Raw genomic sequence first — 15,226 nt, 5'->3', positions numbered from 1 at the left:
CATCCCGCGCGTTTACCAGAATTTCCTCTGGCTCCCTCCGTCGGATTCGTTGCAACGATGAAGGGAAATGGGATGAAATGGAGGTGACCCCCCTCCCGGCTCCCTGGCCTGCAGATGGTTCTCCTCACGCGTGACGGAGCCCAGCTGCTGGGCGGCTCCATCACGTCCCTTCGAGGAAGGCGGCCTCCCAGCCCCATCACGTCCCTTCGAGGAAGGCGGCCTCCCAGCCCCGCCCTCCCGCCCTCCGGACCCAGCGGCCCCGTGGCCGCAGCTGCTCTTCCGCGCACAGGCCCTCCCCTCACCCAGGGCCGCCCGCCGAGGGCCCAGTACCCCGTGGGGACGCTCAGAGCCACCTTCCCACCCGTGGGGGCCACGTAACATTTTAGAAACCCCCTTCCCATTCTGAAGCAATGACTCATCTTTGTGACCTTGGAAGGAAGCCGTCCCATGTTCAACAGGAAGTCGGGACCCATGTGTCCTTTGGAAAGACTATGTCCTGGAAAATCACATCTGTCACTGTCCCCAAAGCCGGTCGCTGCGCCAGGGGCGGGTCTAAGCAGATGGGTGCAGGTGCAGGAGGCGGTGGGACCCGCAACGTCCTTGGAATCGGTTTTGGCCAAGTTCTTCAGTTTTGGGGGGAAAAAATTGTGAATTTCCTGCTAAAGTTTGGGTTAGAATAGAGGAAGGAGAAACACACACTTTTGACCCACCTCTGTCTCCCCTGGAAACCCTGCAGATTCCTGGCATTCCTGTCTGATGAGCCCCGAAGTCCCGCGGTTTCTGGGCCCACACCCTTCCCTGGGGGGCGGGCGCCGCTCTCACCTGTCACTTGCGGGCACCTTTGTGCGTCTCAGTTCACGTCCTGACGTGGCCCCGGCTGTGAGCTGCGACCCCTCTGGGTGGGTGTGTTTGTGGGGAAACAGCCCCCCGAGATCGCTGGAGGTGGGCTGGCGTTTTCACAGACAAGGAAACGCCCCGAGATGCGTTTGTCACTGAACGGAACTGGGGCGGCTGCTCCCCTGCCTTCTAGCTGTTTTCCTGGGACCACTGATAACACGTTGGTTGTGTCTTGAGTCGGGGGTTTTAGTTTTTTCGGAAGGGACGGAGCATCTCGCAGGACCGCTGACCTGACGGAAAACGCCCGTTTCAGGCTGACGCCTCCCCTTCCTCTTCCAGCGCCTGCAGCCTCCTCGGAGCGGGATGGGGAACCACGCGGGGAAGCGGGAGATCGGCGCGGAGAAGGCCCACAAGGTAGGAAGAGGGGCTCGGCGGCCCTGGGGCCCGTGGTCTGTGGTCACACAGCGGCTCGGGTGGGCGCGGGGCTCCCGGGTTCCTCGGCGGCTCTCAGAGCCAAGTGCGAGCCGGGAGGCACCGCAGGCCGAGCGCTCGGCCTCTCGGGGGCCTGGGATTTAATCCTCAAAGCCGCGCGGGGCCCTCTGACCTTATTAGAACGAGGCCCTGAGAAGTTGGACATTGTTTTGGAAATAACAATATGCAGCCTTCGCTTCGAAGGAAGATGCGTTTCCTTTGAAACGCCTGAGGCCCCCGCCGTGGAGGGGCCGACACCCACCCGGTCAGTCCCTCACGGCAGCTCCTCCGAGGAGTCGGGTCCCGCGACCCCCAGTCCCGGGGCCAGTGCCTGCGGCGCTCCCTTGTCCCCTGAGCTCTGCTCTTGTCACGTGTCCTTACTTCCAGCCTTGCTTGCTCCCCAGTCCCCCACGGTCGCCCTCCTTCCCACGTGGAAACTCAGCGCAGGGAGGCCTGACTCAGTCAGCTCGGCTCAGGGGCGTCCTCAGTGTCCCGCTGCTGAGGGGACCCACCTGCACCTCCTGTCGGGGGCGTGTGTCCAGTGCGTCCCCTCCCCAGGCCAGGGGACTGCGAGCAGGGCTTCGTCTGAGCACGCGGCCCGCGAGCCCCAGGCCGGACCGTCCCCGCTCACCTCCGGGACGCAAGCTCCAGTGGGACTGAGACCCAGGCCCTGCCCACCCCCTCCAGCACCTTTGTTCTCTCGGTCCTCACGTGCCTCCCACGCTTCCTGCTAAAGCGGCCGCTGTCACCATAACAGTGTCACAGAACTGGAAGCAGAGTCCCTGAGAAATTGACTTCCTTCTGGTCCCCCGGCTCCAGCCTGGGACGGGGCCTCAGCGCCTCTGAACCCCAAAATTTGGCCTTTCTGGTTGATTGCAGTGCCTGGCCCTTGTTGGAACCGTCTGTGTGATTTCCCTGTTCTCAGGCAAGTCGCATAAACAAGTTTTTTGAGGACTCGGGTGATTCTCGGGTGAATCACCTAATCTGTGCGTAAGAGCATTTCCCTGCAGAGCCTCACCGGCCTCGCCTGACACTCGGCTACTCGAAACACCCAGACCGTGAGGCGAGTTCTGAGACTGGAGGAGCGGGCGGCTTCCCTTCGGCCGTATCCGCAGGAGTCTCGGGCCCCTCGCTTTTCCTCCTGTCCCCTCTCTCTCCATCTCTTACCTGATATTTATCTCCCCCTCCCCCATCTCCATTCTCCCTCCCTGCTCCTATTTCTGTCTCTATCTCCATCTCCGCCTCTGTCTCCACCGTCTCCCTCACCCCCCCCAGGGGATCCATGTTGACCTCAGTTGACAAACAGGAGACTGTCTTTCGATGGGCACCAGGTGCATTGAAAGGGCAGCTGCTGGGTCCTGACCCCCCCCGGGGCTGCAGTGGACGGGGCAAGAGCTCCTGCTGCGGTGGGATGTTCGGTGTCCGTGACAGCCCACGCCGTTGGACACAGTGGGCCGGGAGCCACGCGACATGTGGCTAGTCCCCCTGAAGAACCACGTTCTTCATGCCATTTGTTTTAAATAATTTAGATTTAAATAGCTGTGTGTTCAAGTGACAGTGTAGCCCCACTGGATATACATCACCTGGTTCCCAGGGCGCCCACAGCCCTGCTTTACAAACAAAATGAGCTGAGTGTAAAATCGTTAGCCCTTCTGTTCTACTTTCTGACAATTTTAGTCTTTTTGAAAAGAGGATTGTTGAGTGTATTTAGAGGGAAATAGGACGTGGTATTTGGAGAATATCTCAGGAGCATTTAACTCCTCCTTTCCAGGAGCTGCAGACCCTTCTCATTTCACGCCTGGGATACAAAGTATCTCGTTCCTCCACTTAGGAACATTGTATCCCGTGCCTTTTAATCGTTGCTTCAGTGTCTAAAAGAAAAGCTACCTTGTGGTTCTGTGTTTCTGTTCCTGAGTCTGTAACACACTGTAAAGACTCGGAGGCTGAGCGCGAGCTCTGAGGCACAGTTCCTTTAGTGCTTGACGCAGGAGTATCGTTTTGTGAATAACAGAGACTCCGTTTGAACGGGTCTCCCCCGCGTCCCCGAGTTGTCACGTGACCTGACGGATTGCGTTGCTTGCTCCAAAACAGGTTTTTCAAAAATATTTTGAAGTTTCTATCTTCTCGTAACTGTAACCTGAGTTACTTTCATTGTCAAATATGAAACAAGGGAAGGTCTGTGGCCTGAAAAGTGAAATTTCGCCTGCAAGTGCATTTGCAGAAACGCCCCATTCACACTCTTGACCTTACTGACCCGCGTCCATCAGCACCTGCAGGTATGAAGCTCTCGAGACACTTTAGTTGGTTATTGAAGTTCCGGTGACTGGTTTTGGGTTGATGGAGCGAGTCAGGGCAGGTTCTATTCCGGGGCTCCCCTCCCCCCCGATCAGATCACAGCAGAGCTCGGCTTTGAAGAGGGGGCTCTGCACAGACCGGGGATCTTTCCTCTGCAAGACGGGCTTGTCCCTAAATTCAGAGCTAAGAAGCCGGACGGCAGGCGCAGTTAGAGTTCTGGGAAATTCCTCTCTTGTGCTTCTTGCCTTCCCTGCGTTGACGTGCACCTGAGAGCCTGTTACTCATAGAGTTTATTTCCAGCTTCTCTGAAGTGTGGGGAATGTCAGAAGATGAATATCAGTGAAATAAGTCATGGTGGGATATAGCACGGACTCCGCTCAGTGAGGGCAGGACCCTGTTACCCGCTTTGTACGCAGTCACTCATTTAACAGTCACCGACTCTGGGCAGGGACTTCGTGTGATCACAGTTGCAGCCTATGGCCCCGGCCAGTGTGCCTCAGTGGTTAGAGCATCAGCCAGAGCACCGAAGGGTTGAGGGTTTGATTCCCCGTCAAGGGCATGTACCTGGGTTGCAGGTTTGATCCCCACCCCTGGTCAGGGCACGTGCGGGAGGCGACCGATTGATGTGTCTCTCACATCAGTGTTTCCCTCTCTCCCTCTCTCTTTCCCTCTCTCTCTACCTTTCCTCCCCTCCCTTCCACTCTCTCTAAAAATCAATGGGAAAAATATCCTCAGGTGAGAATTAGCAAAGACAATAACAAACAGTGCTGCCTGTGTTTCCTCTGATGCCGTATGAATCGGCGGGTCCAGGAAAGGAGTCCTGCGGCTGAGTCTCAGCTCTTTGAGGCTGCGCTTCTCTTCTGGGGTCCTCAGTGTTGAGTAGGAAGCATTTTCTTGGCCTTTATTTATAAATCCCTTCAAGTTCATCACCGGGCCAGGAGCAGCCATTAGAGAGAGTAGTCAGTCTTCCAAAATTTCCATTTCCCACATTTCAAAGGCCAACCCTGGGCCCTGCACCGAGCCGCACACAGGTTCCACTGAGGTCCGGCCGGCTTGCACGAGCGGGAGTGACCCTCCTCCAGGTCACTGCCCCGGCCCCCGAGACGCATGCCCAGCCCAAAGCCACCGGGCCCTGGCTACTGGGTGCAGATTGGTTTTTCTTTTTAATGGTTTTATCAAAATATAATTCACGGCCCATACAATTTATTCATTTAAATTCATAAATCAATGTGGTGTTTTTTTCATATTCACAGGGTTGTGCAGCCATCGTGGCAATCTAATTTTATAACATTTTTCACCCCTAAAAGACACCCTCATGCCCATTAGCTGTCACTACCCCCCCCCAGCTCGCCAGTCCAAGTCTACCGCTCATGTGCTTGCAGCCTCCGCAGGTTTGCCTGTTCTGGACACTCCCTGAATGTGGAGCCGTGCAGCGTGTTCTCGTGTGTCCGTCTCACGGAGCATTATGCTTTCCGTGTTCATCCACGCTGCAGGCACGTCAGCGCTTCGTTCCTTTTCACCGCTGAGTGATACTCCATTCTGGGAATTTTCCCATTCATTGCTTGGTGGACATTTGGGTTGTTTCCACCTGTTGGCGTTATGAATGATGCTGCTGTGGACATTCCTGTGTGGCCTTTGTGTGGACGTCTGTCTTCATTTCTCCTGGGCCCGTGCCTGGGGGTGGATGTGGTGCGTCCCGGGGTACCTGCGTGATGAACTCCGAGCGCCGCCACCGGGCTGTTTCCACGATGCTCTCCCACCCAGCTAGCTGATGAGTGTTGACTTCGGCAGGTCCTCGCCGACCATTGTTATTAGTCTTTTGATTGTTTTGTGTGGCTGCTGCTGTCATTGAGTCGCAGGAGCACTTTCCATAGTCTGGACACTAGGCCTTTGTGCGGTGAACCGTTTGCAAACACCTCCCCCGTTCTCGAAGTTGTGGCTTCGCTTTCTCGGTGGTGTCCCTGGCAGACAACAGTTTCTAGCCTTGGGGAGGTCGGGTGCCTTGAGAGCCCATCTCAGGCTCACGTCTGAGAAACCACGGCGTAGGCGGCGCTGTTTTCATGGCGGATTCCACCTGATTCTCCCCCTCGGTCTCTGCCTTGTCCCGCTGTCCCTGCTCTCAGATTGATCTTTTAAAAGTAGCGTTTGGATGACTTACGAAAAGTACACGAATGAGTGGGTTTGTAGGTTTTGCCTCCTCGGTGATACATCTTTGTCTAGACCAGTGCATCTCAGCAGGGAGGCCCCCCCGCGCCCCAGGGGGGACATTTGCCAGAGCCTGGTCGTCACAGCTGCCGGGTGCCATGAGCCTCCGGTGGGTAGAGGCCAAGGATGCTGCTGAACATCCCACAACACAGGACGGCTACGCCCACGGCCAGGGCTGGCCCGACCAGAACATCACGAGAGCCCACGTGGAGACTCCCGCGCTGGGCAGGCCACCTCTGCCCTGGCTCAGTGCCCGTCCTGCCCCCACCCTCTGAGAAGGGGACGTATCTTCGAGGCGAGCCAGTCACACGATCCTGGTCTTCACGTCTCTTCAGGTTCTTTACTTTGATCCCAAAAACTATCAGTGTTTTCCTGGTTTCCTTTGTTACGCATCCAAACCCAGCTTAGAGCAAAAAGAAACAAACCAAAAGCGCCCAGTAGCAAGCTCAACATTGTAACAACTGTTTTCATTACACTCACACTCACACACTCACACACACACTCACACACTCACACACACACACACACTCACACACACACACTCACACTCACACACACTCACACACACTCACGCTCACTCCACTCTCACACACTCACACACACTCACACACACACACACTCACACACACACTCACACTCACACACACTCACACACACACTCACACACTCACACACACACACACTCACACACACACACTCACACACACTCACACACACACACTCACACACTCACACACACACTCACACACTCACACACACTCACACACACACACTCACACACACTCACTCTCACTCCACTCTCACACTCACACACACACTCACACACACTCACACACACACTCACACACACACACTCACACACACACTCACACTCACACACACACACACACTCACACACACACACTCACGCTCACTCCACTCACACACTCACACACTTACACACACTCGCACTCACACACTCGCACACACACACTCACTCATACACTCACGCTCACACACACTCACACACACACACACACTCACACACTCTCACACTCACACACACTCGCACACGGTGGAAGGACTGAGATTTGACCCCACAGTTTACACCACAGGAGGGTGGCCCTAACCCCTGCACCCCAGGGCTGCCCTGACTCACTGGGTCTTCTCACCCGGGGCCCCTGATACCCGAGAGCAGTGGGAGAGCCCAGCTCCACCCCCGAGGCTGTTCGGTCCCACTGGGACCTCTGGTTAGACTTCCTGTGAATCTGCTGAGAGCGAGTCTTTCCTGAGCACAAACGCCTGCCCACTAGGGAGGACCCCCGGCCACCGCTGGGGCGCTCCGAGCTCCCGCCTGTAGATAACACTTGTCATCCCAACCACAAGCGGAAGCCTTTGAAAGGGAAGGTTTTTAGAAAATGCAAGAAACAGGCCACTCCTCTATTTAAAGAGAATTTACACTCTCCCAGCACTAAAGCTGACAAACCCCACCCCACAGTTTCCCGTTCAGGTCGGCCATGTGGAACCAGAGAAGATGACAGAGGCTGTGAGCTCAGCTTGCACCAAAGACGGGGGGATGGAGGGGCCCTCGGCACGTTGAGGAGCCAAAGGGTGGGGGGCAGGGCTGCACTGCACTCTGGGTAATGGCAGGAGGGCCGCCAGGCTCGCAGGGGGCTTGAAGGCTGAGCTGCCGCGGGGCTCACCCACCAGCAGAGAACGGATCGGCCAAACCAGACATTTTAATCACACGCGAATGAAAACCGTTGAGTAATAAATAAAGTGCTGGGATGCAGCAAATGGCCTAATTTATGGTGAATCTTGTGCCAATGCTGTTGAAAAATAAATCTTGTCTATATCAGGAAATGCTTTAATTCTACTTTCGTAATTATGAGAACCTTTCCTCATTGCCTTGCCCCCTGGAGTGATTCTGGGAAAGGAAGTGGGCTCTTACTAGGTCAGCTCCCACGTCCTCAGGCTGATGGGAGGGAAAATTGGAGCAAATGCTGTGAAGAAAAATCCATAATGGCTTCAAATGCAGCCACAGACACATTTGGGAATGAGGACGCTTGGCACGGTGACACTCGGGGGCCCCTGGGCTGGGGGACTGGCCCTTGGTTGTACACCTGAGTGTCTTAGTACTTGGGGAAGCTCTTATTTCTTTATCAGGAAAATTCCATTGCATTTGACACATTGGTCTTGGTTTTGTTTGTTTTGCTTGTAGACACTTCACTTATTGAAACTGTGTTAGTCACGGGGATATTTTTATATTCGTGGGACAGCAACAGTATCAGGTCTCAGGACAAGCTTCCTGTTTGGATAGAAATTAGTCACTAGGTTTCCAAGGGCAGCAGGTACTTCCCCTGCCCCATCCCGCCCACTGTGTGCCGGCTGCCGGTACCGAGAGGGGACAAGACCCAGGAGGTGGGTGAGGTTTGAAATCCTGCCCGTCGCCTGTGTTCTGGGTCCCGCCTGCGGCCTCTCTAGGTCATTAGTGGACGGTGGTTGCTGTGCGGCCACAGGACAGACGTCCACACAGGGCGGGGGTGAGAGGCAGGTGTCGCTGCCTCCCCAGCCTGAGCAAGGGAGCAGGAAGCTGTGACCATGAGACCGGCCTCCAGGGCTTCGCTTTAACATCAGCTTTCACGCTGAACCCGAGATGCCCCCCCGCCCCCCCCGAGACTCAACTTCATTCACCGCCGAGGAGGAGAGGGCGCCCCCGGGTCTCACCGGGGGACGCCGTGGGTCGGAGGGCGACCTGATTTTCGATGTGAAAGCACAGGTGTATCCCCAGTGGAGGCCGTGGTCCCAGCCGGTGTTAAGTGCTTCTCAAAGGAAGCTGTTACTCTGGACTTGGGGAAGCGCAGGACTGACCCCCGCGTAGAAGCCAGATGAGAAACGAGCACGGTGGGCGAGAATTTATAGCCGTCAGCGGAAACTGCCAAGAAATTCTTCCTGTTCCAAGGTCGCTCTCCTCTCAAGTTAAATAGGTAGATATGAAAAAGTCCCTCCTAGCCCACCTGGGCCCGGACCGCGTCACAGCTGGCGACCGACGCGAGACCGTGACCGTCTGCTCCGGGATTGACGGCAGCAGCGCAGTGAATTGTTTTGCTGATAAAACACCGTGTGTTTTTTGTTTTCCAGGATGGCGAAGGTCACAGAGGAGGGGAGTCTGAGGAAAGGAGGCACCTCCGTGGGCTCTCCCGGGAGCCCTCGGGAGACAGCGACGTGTTTGGTATGTGACGGGAGCCGGGAGACGGGTTCCTAGGGCGGGACAGCGTGTGCAGGTGCCCCCTCGCTGGGGGAGGCCCCGTTTCTTTAGTACGAGGCCCGTCTGTGGGCCTGTTCTCGGTGCTGAAGGTGCTGCTCTATGGAAACGGGGTCGGGGGGCCCGTCCTCGCAGCCTCGCTCCCAGTCCGCTCTCCCGCGGGACTGCCCAGGCTGAGGGACCCGCGCCGGGGCCGTGGGATCCGGCCTGTCTTCTTCCTGCCTGTTCTGTTTTATTTTGCCTGGATTTCCCAGATTTTCTCTTCTGTGTGATATTTCTCTGGTTTGCTCAATCGCGTGTGGACATTAGGAGCCGAACAGTGTCCCATAAAAAATCACTCATGAGAAAGTGAGATTGGCCCGGAGCCTGGCTACTGTGCTGTTTATTTTAACTACAAAATAGGGCTCAGGAGGTGCTGGGAAGTAACTGTTTCTGTAAACTGCGCCCGCTCGTGGTGCCCTGGGGACACAGGTCGCCTCTGGGTGTCCGCATCTCTGTTCCCGGGACAGAACAGACAGGTTCTCGGGCGGTTTTCACACCACGGCTCCTGGCCCCACCTTGGTCTCACTCGGGACCCCACGGGGCGGGGAGGCTCTTTCAAAGGTAGATATTCCACCTGGAGAATTATTAGCTGGAGTTGAATGTGAAAACAACAGAGATGCAGACATTCCAGTCACGTCACAAACTCAGCTTTGTCTTTTTGGGAGAAATAAGCAGAGCAGGCTCGGCCTGTGCGGTGTCCGTGACGTGGTTCCACCTCAGCCGAGGCGCGCACCGGGCACCTGCGGCGCTCGGCTCCTGGGGTCAGGACACGGTCCCCTCCCCAGCACCTCCACCTCCTGCTCAGCCGATAGGGGATCAAGGCCGAGTCACACAGAGGGAAGTGGAGGACCTGACAACGTCCTTACTCCATCGACCTTGAGCGAGGTGGCCGGATGCCTCCTGGGTCCACCACCCGGAGCCCGACAACCCTGTGCAGTGCCGACGGTGGGCCCAACAGTCCCCACCCTCTGCCCCTGGCAGCCAGAGAAGCCCCGCCTGCGGGTGCGGAGCCACCCGGTGAAGGGAGCCCAGGAACCCGCCGGCCGTCCTCACTGCAGAGCCTTGGGGAATATCCGTGCGGATTCCTTTACGTTATGAAGTGTTGCGCACATGTCACTCTCAGTGACATCAGTGGTCCCCTCCCGCTTCACACAAGAGGCCTCTTCTTGACCAACAGCAACTCCCCGAGTGAGGGAGCCAGGCCTCCGTGGTGTTCTCTGAGCCCCGGGTCACCAGCATCGACTTCACTGTCATCTCCCAGTGCCTGCGGATCATTTCGTCCCCGCGTCAGGGGAATCGGGGGCTATAAGGAGTAAGCAGGGGCCACTGTCTGTCACAGACTCACTTCTGCGAGTCACACGGCCTCCAGGTCTCCGTGTTACCTCGGCTGCTCAGGGTCCCCCCTGAGGACTGACCCGGGGACCTGGAGGGTCTGCGGCCGGGCTGGGGTGCAACGCGACCAGACCCGCCGCCCCCTGGCTCCGTGAGGGCCAGCGCCCCGCCCACCCAGCCACGCTCTCTGGAATTTCATTTACTTTTCCATCTCACGGGGAAATCCCATGAAGGGCTACAGATCTCAGCACGCCCCACACCAGGGCACATTTCGAGTCATGTTCTGTGGCGGTTTCCTGGCGGGGACACTCCAGGGCGGCTTCGCCCGGCCACCCGGAGAGGAAGGAAGCATCTGAAGCTGTCGTCTAAGCTCTGGGGAAGCAGGTTGTCTGCGGCAGGCTCGTCACTGGCATTTTTTGAACCACACACCCCACACGTGACACACACTGTCCTCGTCACCTGAAAACCAGGCAGGAAGGACTGTGTCATCGCCCCACCCGCCCCGCCTAGTTCCCAGTCATGGGGCTCAGAGGAGGGCGGAAACCTTGGGTCTCCCTCAGTTTTGCTGACCAAGGAGTCAAGTCCCCAACAGAGGGCGCTCCGGCTCTTTCCCGAACCCCTGTGGCTCCTTCCAGGGGACCCAGGTCCCCAGGTCAGAGCTGTGAGGATGGGCCCATCCGGCTGGATGAGGCCAGTTGGGGCCCACGGGGCCATCGGGAGGACACCTGAATCAGGAAATACCGCCTCCCTGCTCCCGCCGACAGCACCCTACAGGCTCAGTCCTGTGCAAAAGCCGGGGCAAACTTCTCCTGAAATCACTAGGAATCATCTGGAATTATCTCTATATCGCTGGTCCTGCAGCTCCAACAACAGAGCAGCCCGTGAACTGCCGCCTGGGTGACAGCCAGAGGGGTGCCCGTGGCTCGGTCTCCACCCCACGCCGCCCCTTCCAGATGTGGGCCTCTCTCGGAAACCCGTCCTGACCGGTAACGGTCCTTGTACGAGCTCGATGTTTGGTTATATGCACATGTCGTTTCTTCTTTTGCTGGGTTTTCCGCTTTGAGGTTCATTTTCCTGAAGGTGGTGAGGTCACTGGGGCCTGGCCTGTGGCATCTGCCAGGGAGGGAGTGACGGTGGGGCCCCACCTCACCCTGGAGCCCTGCCCCTGCTTTCCTGAGACAGCCTCTGCGCACTGCCTTACTCCGTGAAAAACGCCCCGACCACCTGAGCTCTGTTATTTTTTTAATATATCTTTATTGATTTCAGAGAGGGGAAGAGAGAGAGAAACATCAATGATGAGAGTCACTGATGGGCCGCCTCCTGCACGCCCCCCACTGGGGATGGAGCCCGCAACCCGGGCCTGTGCCCTGACCGGGAATCGAACCCCGATCTCCTGGGTCCCAGGTCGATGCTCAACCGCTGAGCCACGCTCAGGCCGGCCTGAGGGCTGAGCTCTTGATTTGTGAGACGTTCTGCCTCTGGGCTGCTGCCGAGCAGCTGACGTGTAAGTGTGTGCACCTCTGCCTCAGAGCATGCGTGTATGTGAGCGTGTGTGTGCGTGTATGTGTGCGCGTGTGTGCGTGTGTGCATGTGGGTGTGCACGTGTGTGCATGTGGGTGGGTGTGCGTGTGCGTGTGCATGTGGGTGGGTGTGCGTGTGCGTGTGGATGGGTGTGCGTGTGTGTGTATGTGAGCGTGTGTGTGCGTGTGGGTGGGTGTGCGTGTGCGTGTTTGCACACACATGTGTATAAATGACCTTTCAACGGAATATCTCTGATACTCCGTGAGTTGCTTTGTTCTTTGAGCACGAGTTGCCCAGACCACTTTCACTGCACTGTTTCCATAGAAACGGTGTCTGCAGACGTGGCTGCGCTTGGTGTAGTTGTTCTAACTGTAAATATGAATCCGCAGGGCGGTGAAGCCCCACTCATACGGCTCCTGTGGGCTGAGTCCTCAAACGTCCCCTCTGCCCTTCTGACGCCCCTGCTGAGAGTGCGGCTCTGCAGGTGTCCCCACTGACCACAAGGACAGGTGTCCCCACAGCAGGCGCAGACTCTGGCTGGGCAGTGTCCTCACACACACCAGAGGCCCTGCGGGCGTCCCCTGCTCCCTGAGGCCACACTAGCTGGTCACAAGGGAAGCTGGTGCTTGGCTTCTGCTGGGTTTTCAACTTAGGAGACAAAAGTCCCTCTTTCACATTCTAAAGAGAGACCGGCGGTGTCTCCAAGGAGGGTTGAGCTCCCAAGCTCCCAGCCTCGCGCTGTCTCCACAGGGGAGATCGGTGAGGAGGGACGAGGCCCAGCCCAGGAAAGCGGGTGAGCGGCACCTTGTGTGCTGGCAGGGAGGCCCTGTGCCGGTGGGGCAGGCGGGGGCCGGGGCGCCCCTGCTGTGTCCTGGTTGGCAGAGCACCCCTGTCCTGCTGGGTCCAGGACCACAGAGGCTCGTTCCCAGGGGCAGTGACTCAGCAGTGCACCCCGAGCGGATGGGACACCCGCAGGGTGACCCTGGGAGAGAGGAGGCCACGGCTGCACCCCGCAGGTCCTGGCCTTCAAAACGACATGCAGGGCGAGGGGTCACTTAAGGCCAGCAGAGCCACAAAGGGACAACTGAACAGGCTCCAGAACAAAGAGGGACACAGGCCTCCCAAGGCACAAATAGCAGCTGTGATGGGCGTGGCTGGTGGGCAGTGGGGGCCCCAGCTCAGACCCAGGACTCTGCGCCCTCCACCCTGCTGGGCCTCGGGTCCCGATTTGAAAGCACCCATATTAGGTTTCCATCAGCAAAAGTTACTGTTTCTCTCACCCACACCCAGCGGGATTTGTGACGTGGACGTGGGAGCCACAGTGTGGCTGCTGGACTGTCCCCTCCCGACTCCAGCCACCGAGGCCCTGGCCTGGTCGGCGGCCAAGGGAAGGACGGTCCCTGCAGAGGGCCCGGCAGGCAGCTCTCCGCACCCCTCTCCCGCCGAGTCCCGCGTCCGCCCCCTGCAGCGTGGGAGGCGCCTAACCCTGGGTCTCTGGTTCCCGGCTCCAGCTGGAGTGCGTGAGTCCGCGGGTCAGTGAGCCCACCTCCCCCTGTTCCTCCCGGAGCAGCACCATCATTTTCTAAACTGAAGCAACAAGTCTTTAAAAAGGAAACCTCGCCCTGGCTGGTGGGCTCAGCTGGGCTTTGTCTCGGGCACCTGGAGGTTGTTGGTCTGATTCCCGGTCAGGGCACATGCCCAGGTCGCAGGTTTGATCCCAGCAGGGGGTGTGCAGGAGGCGGCCGATCAATGTCTCTCATACGCGGGTGTTTCTCTCCCCCCCCCCCCCCCCCCCGGTCTCTAAAATCAATAAAATACAGCCTCAGGTGAGGATTTAAAAAGGGAAAGGAACAGCTTGCTAAGCTCTGGCCCTGGCCCTGTGCAGCCCCCACGCACCTGCCCTGAGGCACGTGGGATCAAAGGCTTTGGTGAGAACCAGGTCCCCGGCTCTGCCCAGGCTCCACCCTGTGTGGCTGCCGGGCCCTCTCAGTGCCACCAGCCCCATTCCTGCTGCTGGGCCCTGGGTCCCCCACACCAAGGATCCAGAGGCGCCGAAGCAGCCCCACACCTGTGCCGGCGGGTGACCTCAGCACCTGAGCCGTGATGACAGTGGCAGGGGGCTTTTAGGACACACCATGGATGTGCCACGGTGTTAGCAGATAGAATGTCCTCGCTGAGGACGTAGAAAGCAGTTCAGAGCTGTGTAAACCAGCCACCGGCGGGTGAGGTGCAGGTGAATGGACGTAGTTCGGTGCATTGCAATCAGAGTATCCCCTGAGGTCGACACGGTGTGTCCAGGCCGTTCCTGTCTCAGGGCTGCGCCCGGCCACTTCCCATCCCAGATGACCTGCCTGAGACGACGCCCGCCTTCCTCCTGCCGCCCCCGCAGCAGCGCCCCGCCGGGCGGTTCCGTCTTCAATGTCATCTGATCTCATTAGAAAATTTACCTCTTGTTGAAACTTCATTTAAGCTGCTCCAAAACATTGTCCCTTAGCACCCACCCTTTCTCCTGGAACCCGGCCGCGAAGCGCAGACGGGTGGGCAGTGTCCTGACCCGCGGTCCCTCGCCCGCGGCTGGCACTGTGCAGACAGAATCTGCCACGGGCGCAGCGACAGGCGATGGCTGCCTCGAGGGGACGGGGCCGTGGTCTGCTGTGCCCCCGAGACGCCAGGTGACCGGCCGGGTGCCCCGTGGGGGGGTGTCTGTCTCCCCGAGAGCTAAGGCAGCTCCCGGCAGTGACGGGGAACTTGACACGCTCACTCGCACACACAACATACATGGTCACCTTCACACACGCACGCACATGCTGACACGCTCGTTTACCCTCTCGGACACGCCAGAAGGATGGGCCGGAGGGGGCAGGACCACCTGCGCCCCTTGGTGGTGTCATCTCTTCCCCTCCCTGTGCGGGTTCAGATGCCCCTGGGGGGGTCCTGGCTAGTCCGCAGGGGCAGCCAGTGGGACAGTTTTTTGGTGCCTGAGGCCGGTCACCGCAGCTCTGCCCGGGAGCGGCCGCCCCTGCAGACAGTTTTTCCCATAATGAAGGTTGAGGGGAGTTAGTGACTTCGGTGAGATCTCCGGGCAGATGTCTTCTCCGGTTGCTCAGGCGGCCTCTTGCCACTTTTCTGCGACAGGACTGGGAGGAAGGAGGTCCCTCAAGTGTCCCCTCGGGAGAAACAGGTCTGGTTTGGCTGTGCGGGCGCTTTGTTCCGGGGACGCCTCCAACCCTTGTCGTCTTACCTTCATTAAAACCGACTTAGGGGAATAAATACCTGTGG

At 58.1% G+C, this 15,226-nt stretch overlaps 1 protein-coding gene across 4 annotated transcripts in view; it reads left to right on the top strand.

Annotated features, from left to right (window-relative positions):
- Positions 1-1,181: 1,181 nt before the first annotated feature.
- MBP (myelin basic protein) overlaps positions 1,182-15,226 on the top strand; it is a 50,384-nt gene continuing 36,339 nt past the window's right edge. For all 4 annotated transcript variants that reach the window (XM_081149394.1, XM_081149393.1, XM_081149392.1 and 1 more), the window contains exons 1-2: positions 1,182-1,251; positions 8,929-9,019. In XM_081149394.1, the coding sequence (XP_081005520.1) occupies positions 1,201-1,251; positions 8,929-9,019 (142 nt within the window). In that variant the 5' untranslated portion in view covers positions 1,182-1,200. The remainder of the gene's footprint in view (positions 1,252-8,928; positions 9,020-15,226) is intronic.

This window comes from Miniopterus schreibersii, assembly GCF_964146895.1.
Source record: "Miniopterus schreibersii genome assembly, chromosome: 10".
In the NCBI taxonomy this organism is placed as follows: domain Eukaryota; kingdom Metazoa; phylum Chordata; class Mammalia; order Chiroptera; family Miniopteridae; genus Miniopterus; species Miniopterus schreibersii.
This window is presented reverse-complemented; position numbering and strand designations above follow the sequence as displayed.